Below are 12,310 nucleotides of genomic sequence, written 5' to 3' on the forward strand. Positions count from 1 at the left end.
TATAAATTTGAGAAAATTACCTAAATAGCCCTTTTGATGAGAGAGAAAAGACAATATAGCACATGAGATTTCAAATTCCAAAAATAGCCCACTAAATCTAACGTCCTCGTGAGTTTTTGAGATTCCCCGTGAGTTTTCGTGGACGAATAAAAAACTGCCATGTGTTTTCCGTTCCCACCTACCACGCTATTTTTCATTCCAAATTTGTCTGAAGCGTGATTTTTGTCATCAAATATAACATGAAGAAAACCAACTGTAACGTGATGTTTCAAGTTGTTTTCATCGGCAACGTGACTTTTCAAAATTATGTTTTTAAAGTTATTTTGAAATTCATCTTCAAAGATGAATTTCAAATGAATTTTGTAAATTTCAAAAAACCTTAAACATCTTCATCTTCTTCATCATATTTATCACCTTCATCATCTTTCCGACCAACGGCATCATCACCATATGAATCTATCTAAAACCGCCAACCGCCACCACATCCACCACCACCATGGACAACACACACCCTACATATCACCTCCTCATCCATCGCCGCCGCCACATGCCCTTTAAACATCTCATCCTCCATAACATCCACCCATACATCCACCACATCATCATACTTCCTCAACACACCTTTTAACTCATCCACCATATATATCACCTCCTCATCCATCGCCGCTGTCGGATCTCTCCAACCACCCACCATCCCCTCCGGCATCGGCAACCACTCATCGGAATTCAGATCATAAACAACACCTTCTTTACCACCATTAATAATATAAAGCTTCTATTTTCATCCCACAGCATCAATGGCTTCACGGCTAAACTTCACATCTATCAAAGAACTCATTTTCTTCAAAACCCCATTTGATATTTCACTCTTTTCATAAAAAAGATTCGATTCCCGAAACACCCATTTCTCCACGGACCTTGCAATGGTCTGTGTGAAGTGTGAGCCTATCTCACTTGCGACGACCACGGCGGCGCTTGAGACTCCGGCGGCGCACCACCGTCGTGGTTTTTGAAGTGGGGGTCCAGTAGACCAAGTGTTGGTAACTGGGTTGAAGATTAATGGGTGTGAAAGATGATTAAGGTGATGAAGATGAAGATGAATATGAAGAAGATGCAGAAGATTATGAATATGATTTTTTAAAGACGAAATTCAAATGAAATTCATCTTTGGAGATGAATTTTAAAAAAACATAAAAACCATCTTTTTTGAAAACTCACATTGGAGACGGAAACAGCTTGAAACATCATGTTAAATTTGGTTTTTATCAGGTTAGATTTGATGTGAAAAGTAACGTTTAAGAAGGATTTAGGATGAAAAATAGCGTGGTAGGTGGGAATGGAAAACACATGGCAGTTTTTTATTCGTCCACGAAAACTCACGGTGAATCTCAAAAACTCACGAGGACGTTAGATTTGATGGGCTATTTTTGGAATTTGAAATCTCACATGCTATATTGTCTTTTCTCTCTCATCAAAAGAGCTATTTAGGTAATTTTCTCTATAAATTATAATATACACGTGTGTATATCTATCTACACAGATAGACTCATAGACATGAGAAAAGGGAGCAGATTGTTGTTTACCTATTTAATAAAATAATGCTTGTCGAGTGATGCAAAATCATACACGTATTAATATCTTTGGGGAAAAGATACTTTAAACTATTTAATAAATATAAAATTCAAATCTTAGTTTACTCTTCACACCCTTTTCACCAACCATATAAAGGTGGCAAGATACTCCTTTAAATTAAGTTGAAAAAATGGTGAATTCATTTAATAACTTAATGTTCATGTTTAGCTGAAACTTATTTTATATTTATTACATATCTATAATTAATTTCTTTATTATTCTTGCATGTATGTATTATAAATTATGGATAAAGGATATGAAACCTGCTAAATATAGTACACTGTCTTAACTCGTTTCAGGCGAAATGTATAAAGTCGTGAGCCGATAAAAACATATGAAAGTTCGTCATTATGTAAAAAAAGAACTTTGAAGTGTAACATCTATTTATACGATAAAAGTAAGATTTAGATCGTTGGAAAAGATGTCCATGATTCTTTAAATGTTGACAGAATCTTAACCTTTAAAAGAAAATTCCCAAAATAAGCGTTTGTGAAAACATTTTTCAGGTTTTAGGTGCCATTTGCAAGAAATTCATAAAATAGGTATTATAAACTAGTCGTGACGAGTAGTTTATGATTACACACAAGTAGTTTGCAGAACCAATTAAAACTGCCCTTAAACTAACCGTAACAAGCAGATTCACTTATCATTTGCTCGTCACGACTAAATAAGTTTCATGCCTCGTAATCAACGCTCACGAGTAATTCATAAGTCATTTAGTCGCGACGACTAGTTTACCTGGTTTACATTCTCTACACGAGTAGTTTATTAGTAGTTAACTCGCTGTGACTAGTTTAACCTTACAATCTACTCGTTGCGACTAAAGAACTTATGAATTACTCATGGGCGTTGATTACGAGGTATAAAACTTATCTCATCGTGACGAGTAAATGGTTAGTAAATCTGCTCGTTACGGTTAGTTTAAAGACACGTGTCAAGTTTTAATTGGCTATACAAACTACTCGTCACGACTAGATTATAATATGTATTTTAGCAATTTCTTGCAAATGACACATAAAACCTGAAAAACGTTTCAATGAACGCTTATTTTAGGAATTTTTCATTTTTTAATAATATTAAGCAAATAAATATGCCCATGAAAAATATTTATTTATATATCATTATTTGTTTTCATATATGATTAACTAGTTTATATCCCCTGCATTACGGGGGTCGTTTTATATTATTTGTTTTTAATATTTATCTATTTTTTGAATTTTTTTTATTATATAAAAGTTAATAAAATACTTATGGTTTGATATTAAATTGTTTCACAAATAAAAATGAGATGTTATAACACGGTTTAAAAGTTATATGAGTTTGATAGGACCCAAGACTCGGTTTTTTTTACTATAAAATTGGTTTTTTAATTATAAATAACATATATCTCATTAGTTATTTAACATATAACTAATTTGTCGTTCAAAAAAAAATCAGATATTAATTTTTAGTATATTCCTACTTTATAGGATTTTTGTATCAAAATATTTGGTGAGATTGGTTTTTAATTTAATGAGATGTTATAACCCGTTTAAGAAATATCTGGGTTTGATAAGACCCATACCCGTGAATTCGGGTCAAATGCATGAGAAGCCTCCATTTAAAAATCAGCAAATCTGATGAATCCTAGAAAAGAGAGAGCGGCCACATCGCGACACGTAGGATTTTTGGGTCTTCGTTTATATATATATTATAGGTAGATAGATATTAAACCAGACAAAAAGTGTTCTATTTTTTTCAGAACGACAACTTTATTGTATTTAGGTTATCGCACTATTCAAATTTTCCCCACTCTGACTAGACTATGTTGTTATAACCGGGTCTGCACTGGCTTTCCGAGTTATACTATTAAATCGTATATGTAAACAAAATGATTTTTCTACGACCCATATATATTCTCATAATCAGTAGCGAAGTTTGGAAGAAAACGTTGGGGGTGGGAGAGGGGGGGGTTGACACCTAAAATAAATTTCCTGTTGAAAATGATCATCGGTACTAATAGACTAGTCCGTCAATGACTCATATACCCGTTAAAAATATATATAAATATACTGAAGAGACAAAACAAAACTCACCGTCCCAACTCCCAAGGTTTGATTAGGCTGAGGGGTGTGGGGGGCGCGAGAGGGGGCGCGAGAGGGGGTGCCATCCAATAATATTGTGACGTGTGGCAGAGAGAGAAAGTTGAAAAGATGGGTGTTGGTAATGGTGATAGCGCCCCGGGGCATGGTGTGGAGGGGCGCGAGAGGGGGCGCGAGAGGGGGCGCGAGAGGTTTATTTTTTTATTTTTTTATAAATGTATTAAAAAAACGTATTATTAAAAAAACAAGTAATTATTTAAACAAACACACATTAATTAAAAAAACACATTAATATATAAAAAAAATTAAAGTACTAAAAAAAACATTATTCTTATTCTTCGGCTTCGTCTTCTTCGATCAACCTCTTCCGGATACGTTCTTTTTGTTTTTCCATCAGCATTTGGTCGATCGGATTTAGGTGGCTGAAGTCTCTTGCAAGGAAGTCCAAATCTTTCATTCTTTTTTTTTCCTTTTTGTCAACAGAGACCCCCTCCAAGGTTTTGTTGAATTTATTGAGGGATTCAATAAGATCGTTGATGTTTACGGCTTCCCCCTCAGCCGGTTTTTTCCCCCTGGCGTCCCTTCCCAATGGCCGCCTCCTCGGCGGTGAAGGCGTTTCCTCCCCCGCAACGTTTAGGTCGAATCCAACCCGGCAATCCGACCTGGCGGAAGTGCTGTACGCTCCAGACGAACTAGTTTTAGTCCGTTTCGGCCCTACTTCCGCATCAAGGTCCGGCGTCACCAGCTCAACCCACTTGGAACACCTTCTCAACATCTCCCACTCCTTTACACCGTCCCACGTCTTCACCGTCAAATCGTCACTGCCACTTGGTCTCATACGACCGGCGTTCCTGTTGAACAGATTAGTAAACAAGCCGACAAATTTTCTGATTTCGGTCCACCGACCCGAAATCATATCGGGGTTCCGCTCTGTACTCCCAACGAGCGAATAGAACGTCTCCCTAACCTTTGCCCAAAAGACCTTGCTCTTTTGGTAGTCGGCTGCAAAATGCATAAATAAATTTGTAAGTCTTTTAACTTTTTTATTTAACTTTTTTTAAAAATCATTTTTAATAACGTTAAAACAATTACCGCAACGCCGATCCTCAGAAATGGCTATCCAAGCCCGACACAGGGCTTCCTTCTCATCCGATGACCACGGAGTGATTTTCCGTTTCGCCCTTCCAGTCGAAGCCGAACCCTCCCCCGCAACTTGTTTTTTCCGGTGGACGCGTCTTTTTTGTCCCGCAGCTTCACCTTCTGGTTCTGGTTCTTGTGTCTCCGGAACTACAAAGTTAGGAGACGGTTGCATGTTGGATGGTTGAAAGCCGGTTGATTGTTGCGACCCCGAATAAAACATCGGTTGTTCCGGTGCCGACCATAAATCGTCGTAACCGTAATCCGAATCTAGGTTTGGGTACCAATTTCCAGACATGTTTTTAAAAAAAGGCTTCGAAGATATGACGATTTTCGGTTTTGGGTGTGGTGTGTGAGAATTCTTTTGGGTGTGATATGTGTTATGTATGTGAATATGTATATGTAAATATGTATGTGATATATATAGAGTATATTTAAGTAATAAATTTTTTTTTTTTTTTTTATTCCAACGGCCAAACACCCCCAACGGCTATATTCACGTTTCCCAACCTTCTCTCACGAGCGCAACCTCCCCAGCGCCTGCCTCGGATTCCGCTCTCGCGCCCCTCTCGCGCCCCTTTCGCGCCCCGGTGGTGTGGCTCTCGCGCCCCGGGGCGCTATCGCATGCATTCTCGCGCCACTCCTAGCGCTGCGCACCCCTCGGCCTTATAAACAAATATATGGCACTTTCCATATTCAATCTCACATTCCCACCTCTCAAGAACACTAGCCAATAAAAAATATTTCAAATTTAAATTTACAAGTTTCACCTCTAACTACGATACAATGACAACTTTCACCCCTGCCTTCTATCTCTATATAAACGACCACAGTCAACACCTTAATAGTGCCTGCCATCTACCCCAAAGAAAGTTAAAATGAATCATATGAGTTACACCACCATCCGTGCAAGGGGTTTTCGGGTCAACTCGAAAAGATTTTACGTGCAAAGATTTCGCGCAAAGTTGTTGAATTTGTTTAGGATTGTTGTGAGATCATGGAAGTCATGTTCATATTCCAAAAGTGCATCAAGAAGAAGACGCAGCAGCAGCAAGGTAAGGGACTGGAGCAGCCCGACAAGGAAAACGAAAGTCCAAGTACGATCGTTTGGAAGATCAAACTCGTTTTATGCTGAGGCGATCGCGGATTGTTTAGAGTTTATAAGAAATTCTTTAGATGACAAGTAGATGTTTTTGTTTTTGGTTATTATTGAAAATTGAACTCTTGGTTAGTTGGTTAACGTTGGAATTGTATAGAATTGAATTGATTTATTATGTCTCTCTAGATTGTTGATCATTTGAATATATCTTTTGTTGTATGATAGTAATTTTTATTTATTTATTTATTTATTTATTTTTCACGGCATATGTTACTAATTAGCGGACGTCAAAATGTGCATCTCTAAATTATGGCACAAAACCCCAAAAACATGAATCTTGATTTATTTATCCAAATATTTAGTTTATTTGAATAATTGCTAGCTTGTTATATAGTTAATTTTTGTTGTTTTTGGACCCAATAAATCAAAGTCGCTTATTTACACAAAATTCGATAATTTAAAACATGTTTAAGGTGAAATAGGTCAAGCCCATGAAATTTTTTTCACCGGAGTCCAGAGGTGGGTTTTATTGTGTTGGAATGACTTTTAACTCGTCATCCGAAATTTACATAAATAATGGTAAGTCACAATTAATCTTTGTTGATATTTTCTCTAAATTTAAAAAACATTGAGTCAGCATTCAAGACTTGCGTTTAAAAATTGTAATATACATTACACATAAAATATGAAAATTGTGTCATAGGTCCGTCTCATAAGGATGGCTATGCGTCGTGCATGGGATGAGTTTAGGTGATCTCAACCCTGAATCAGGTAGATCAACCCTAACATGTAAAACATGTTTAAAATCGAAATTAAAGTTGTACAGCTAGAAGTCCAACTTGCAAAACCTGGTTACAACTCTTTATAATCCAACTAAACCACAAATCAGTTTGATCAATTATAAATGAGCCATGTTATGTCCGGTCTGGTTGACTACTTGTGAACCACATTCATTTGAGTCCGGCCGATTCTGGGATGACGGGTGGTTGAACCGGGTTCCACGAATTGGCCTAAAAACATGGTTCCGCACTAGTAATTTAAGGCCTTATTTAATCATAGGTGTTAGTGGTACACAAACCGGTTAGTGGTCAATGGTCAAATAACTGGTTAGACCGTTTAATCGGGTCGGGTGCTAACCAGTTTGAGACAATAAACCCCTGCCTAGTATAACCGCTTTCGGGTATAACTGAACCAGTTAACTGGTAAATAACTGGAAAAAACCAGTTTTAAAAACATAACTGGTTTATGAGAACAATAATATAAACCAGTTTGGTTAAAAACGGGTATAAACCGGTTAGGATTTCAGGTTGAAACCGGGTTGGCTGTGCACCTTTAAAAGGTGTTATCCAGCTGGACCTAAAGCAATGATAATGTGGAGTTCCAAGAATGCTTTTGATTTGCATTGTTGTGTTTTGGAGTGACAGAACATTTGCTTCTACATGCAATTGCATTCGGTGGCTTTGTATAGTTTTTGCGGTGAATACCATTTTTGTATTTTTCTTTTACTTTACTTTATATACTTCTAAATAATCTAGGAGCGTGAATTAACCCACCCATAACATAACTAGTGGAATGTTAACGTATAAATAAAGTTAACGTGTTAAACGTAAGAATCAAATAGAGTAATTATGTAATTAAACTATGATGTAATTACATAATTATTCTATTTGTATATGTAATTACTCTACTTGATTCCCACGTTTAGCACGTTAATTTCATTTGTATTTGATCCAGACCCAACATAATTAACCAAACCGTAAAACCGATATAACCGGATGTAACTAAAACCGATGAGTGTGTTTTGACTCTTTTTGAAAACCAAAATTAGCGTGCCGGTTTTGGTTATTCTTATTTCCATAACCAACAAAATTGAATTAACCCATGATATAGGGATGAGATCAGTACCGATACTGGTACCGAATACCGTAACGAAATTATTGGTATGGTACTGTGTGGGTACCGGTACCCGGTTCACACTTTAGCTAGTCATCAAGTCAATCAGGGTTGACCCAGTCACCGCCGTTATTTCGAATCGTAGAGTAAATTTAAGCGGTCTGAAAACTTTTTAGGTATTGAGCCCAATTACCCCTATGACTTAGACCAAGCTTCGCCACTAAGGTTAATTCTTAACAGCAAGGTAAGCTCTGCTGTTTAGTTGTTCTATTTCCAGTTTCATTTCATATATGTATATCGAACATGCTTGTGTTTGATATGGTTGGTATTATTCAAATAGAAGATTAAAACATCACGTAAGAGTATATGATTTTTGCTTGCATGATTATATAGTGTATAAGCATGATTATATTTTAGAACAGTAGGTTACTTAAGAGTAAATTCTTTAATAAACACCAAGTTCTTATCAAGCCCAAACTTTGAGGTCCAAGTACATTTTATAGTCGGGCTAAAACATTTCATAACAAATACTAGTTCACGGTTAACCGACCCTATAACTGAACAAAAACTTGTAAAACCGACTAACCATTACTGATAGTTAGCATTCTCTAGTTCAGTTATGGTTACAACTTTGATACAAAACAAACCCATGCACACCCCTACTAGATATGGTAGTAAAATTACTTTTATTAATTATGAGTTATTATATACTTGTAAAACATTGTATTTGTGTTACATGTATCATGTGTGTCAGAGCTGATGTTCACTTTTTAGACACGATTAATCCAACAGGTTGGATTGGATGATACCAACCAGCCTGCCTGAACCAGAAACAAATTTACCACCCCTTTTGGGGGTCATCTTAGGATCCAGGAAAGTTCTTCAAATTCAAGTTAACCCAGATCCATCTACCTAATTCAACCCATATTACAAATAACCCATGTTACTATCCAAATGTTTGGTCTCACCCACTAAGCATTTAAAATAACAAAAAATAAAATAAAGATCATTTGAAAGAGACTACACAAGCAAGCAATCCATTTTGATAATTAAGGGGGGAAAAAAGCAATTGGAAGTCACAAAACAGTTTGCAATATGGTCTTGGTTTTGGAAGGATGTACTTTTTCCACACGTTCACATTAACATAAACTATAAATCTGCAAAGAAATTACTTGTTGTATCGAGGCCTTGAGCTCCTGCTGTGTTTTTCCTCTTGGTACCTATAGAAACAAAATAGCAAAATTATAAAAAGTTGAACACGTGTCACAACATAACAACAGAAAATGAATCTTCATTAAAAGTTGTGCCAAGGTGTATACGTTGTCATGCTTATATTTTCCTAACTGAAGAAACACTAAGGGACCCCGGCAGATTACGGATAATCTTAGGGTTAAGTAGATGTTCCCCACGAAGGTTAGGTCCGGCAAAGATGGTTATTCTTCTTGACCTGTAAAACAGACACCGTGAGCTCGTCACTGAGAAGGGGGGGTTCCTCCTTGTGACCACCCTCCGGCGTGAGAATCAGACTAGGTTGCTCTGAATATAAGTGTATATTAAGAGAAATAGCTAGAGAAGATCAGATCCTTCCACCATTCCAAGGTGTTGGAGTATTTATATCCGAAGATAGGTTTCCAAGCAGGTACGGCCAGCTGTATAATATTCCTTTTTCACCAACTACGGGCTACGTATGTGCCACGATGGGAGTTGGTGGGTAGGCAGCGGCTGATAGTGACATGGCCAGCTGTGTACTATTCCTTTTCCACCAACTACGGGCTATGTACGTGCCACGATGGGGGTTGGTGGGTAGGCAGCGGCTGATAGTGACATTTTGTACTGGAGCGTGCTCCTCCTCGTACTATTGTCGGTGAGCTGTCACCTTGTGATTGGTTCATGGGCTGCTTTGGTCAGATCTTGTCTATTTTGTCCATACCTTGGCAGGTATAGTACAAAAGGTCTTCCAGAAGCGTACGGACTGGCTCTTTTGGGCTGGAATATTCCCGCCTTGCTCATTCCTTCTTCAGGTGACATTGCTGAAGTATAAGAGTTAGTGCCTTATGCGTGTAGCCTTACTGTTAGTGCGGGTAGCCTTCCATCTTGGCTTGTACTCATAGCTGCGGGAACAGGCAGGGTCCTGTACCAATGGAGGCTTTCCTGCGGGAACAGCTGGCTTACTGCGTGTAAGGTCTTCATCTCTCTGAGCATGGTGGGTCCTGCGGAACCAGTTGGTCTTTGCGCAGACGTACCTCATCAAGGTGTGTCTTGCGGGTCCAACTGGGCTTTGCGGGGACCTACCTCTTCACTAACAAAACGTAAGTTCATAAAATATTTGGCTTCAACTTCATTGTCAAAGAAAACACGCTACCTTTTGATGATTTTGGAGGAATATTATCGGTATCCATATCCATGTCATCATCATCACTGTCGGAACCCGATTTACCAACTACTTTCTTTCCAGAATCATGAATTAAACTATCAATATCCCACATCTACAAACGAAAATGATGATTTTAAAAACTTCCTCAATCATGAAAAAACATAGTAACGCAAAAAAACACACCTTCAATATCGAATCATGTGATATGCTTCCAAGAAACTTTCTATCATGGGAAAATGCTAAAACAAGAACATGACACATATTAGAGACAAGATTGTGTTTATCCATACTACAAACGTACAAATGAGACATAATGAGAACTTCAACAGGATCAAAACAAGAACAAAACATAGATGAGAAACAAGATTGTGTGTGTGTGTGTGTGTGTATCCATACTACAAAAGTACAAATGAGACATACCGAGGCCTTCAACAGGATACTCCGAGTGCTCTGCAATTGGCTGAATTATTCTGTTGGGTAATATACCTACCAAACTAAACACAATGCAAAAAAGGTTTAAAACTTATATAAACGTTGAATTCAACAAAATAATTACAGAATCCTTCTCACCTGATGAGACCATTATCAGTTCCAGCAATAACCCTCTCTTCATCAAGCTAAAGAATATGGCAAGGGGCAAATCAATCTTTTGTAATTTAAACATAAATGGGTATATCTTATGCGAGTTTTTAATTGTGATGGACTGATGTTAACTTTTAACCAAAATAAAACTGTAAATAACTGACCTTTAACAAGGCGTTCACAGGGTTTGGGGTAAAAGCTGTAAATCGATCACTGGAATTATAAATAGAATAAGCAAACATATCCCACAAAACCAATAATATTTTGCACTTAAGAGAAACTTCATATTTCTTAAAACATACTCATTAGCATTAAATATTACCTGCAATCCTTGAAAAATCCCCACGAGTATAATAACATGTTTCCGCCTTCGGTCCCACATATAACTTTTTGACCATTCTGAGTATTTAACCAAGAAACACAAGTTACTTGCAAATTCCGAAAACAACATGATATCAAATTTCTAATAAACAATTGTTCCCTGTCAGAATGAGACCTATTTCTAACTGCTATTGTGAGCATTGAATAGTTTACATTAAAAATATACCTTCATTATCACTATTGACAGTGGCTCATCTTCAGAGAACTCTGATTGTGTTTGAACCTGTATAAATAAGTAACTTTAAATGTATGGCTATACAAATGTAATTTAAATTAAATTATTATTGTATTATATTAAAAGCATACCTTGTTACTTCGCAGATTACAAACAGATAGAGTGCCATCTCCACTACACAAGTTAGATTTACCAATGTCAAAAATTAATATCTCAAACAATAGAAGTATACACAAAAACAAAAAATAAAGAAATACCTTGTTCCCAAAAGTTTCATGGAATCGGGTTCAAATGTCATATCAGTAATGTGCTCTTCATGAACTTGAAACGAATTGCAGCAGGATTGTTGCCTAGTATCCCATACCTACACCGGATTTATGGTCACACATCGAGGGGTAGAATTGGAAACAAAAACCAGAACTTTAAGCATCTGTTGAAGTTGAAACATATATAACAAGTAAGAAACCTTCATGCACCCTTCATCCCCTCCAGAAGCAATTGTTGTTTCTGTGAGATTAACCAACCGGTTAACAGCACTCCTGCAACACAGATAATTATTATACACAAAAGATCAATTCTTAATAATAACCAAAATCATAAAATAACAACACCTACTCATGTGAGTTTTCAAGACGAGCAACTGGAGATCCGGTTTCAACATCAGTAGCCAAGATAGAACAGTCAGGAGAACCGTGAGGATTACTGATAATAAACATAAACAAACAATAAACAACATTAAGTTAATTCATCGGAATCAAGAGAATCAGTATTCAATCAGTTTTGCATAACATATAAACAATGATGTCAATTACCACGCCCTTCATTGATGAACCTAACAGCTCTACATGATTCATTGTGAGCACGCACCATCAAAACCCTAAAATAACAGTAAACAAAGAAAATCCAAATTTAACAAAATCAAACAATTTTCTCCCATAGATATGTATGTAGGGGTG

At 37.0% G+C, this 12,310-nt stretch overlaps 1 protein-coding gene across 1 annotated transcript; it reads right to left on the reverse strand.

Annotated features, from left to right (window-relative positions):
* Positions 1-8,854: 8,854 nt before the first annotated feature.
* On the reverse strand, positions 8,855-12,056 carry LOC143604564 (WD repeat-containing protein 55-like; the record flags this gene model as incomplete). Its single annotated transcript, XM_077080998.1, has 12 exons — positions 8,855-9,062; positions 10,205-10,328; positions 10,400-10,455; positions 10,637-10,710; positions 10,787-10,833; positions 10,963-11,011; positions 11,121-11,197; positions 11,346-11,402; positions 11,486-11,528; positions 11,612-11,718; positions 11,821-11,893; positions 11,970-12,056. Coding segments are annotated over 12 exons (865 nt in total), but the record flags the coding sequence as incomplete, so codon positions are not given.
* Between the last annotated feature and the right edge of the window lie 254 nt (positions 12,057-12,310).

This window comes from Bidens hawaiensis, unplaced genomic scaffold (genome assembly GCF_021521415.1).
Source record: "Bidens hawaiensis isolate Kalapana, Puna unplaced genomic scaffold, B.hawaiensis_p1.1 tig00065811_1, whole genome shotgun sequence".
Classification (NCBI taxonomy): domain Eukaryota; kingdom Viridiplantae; phylum Streptophyta; class Magnoliopsida; order Asterales; family Asteraceae; genus Bidens; species Bidens hawaiensis.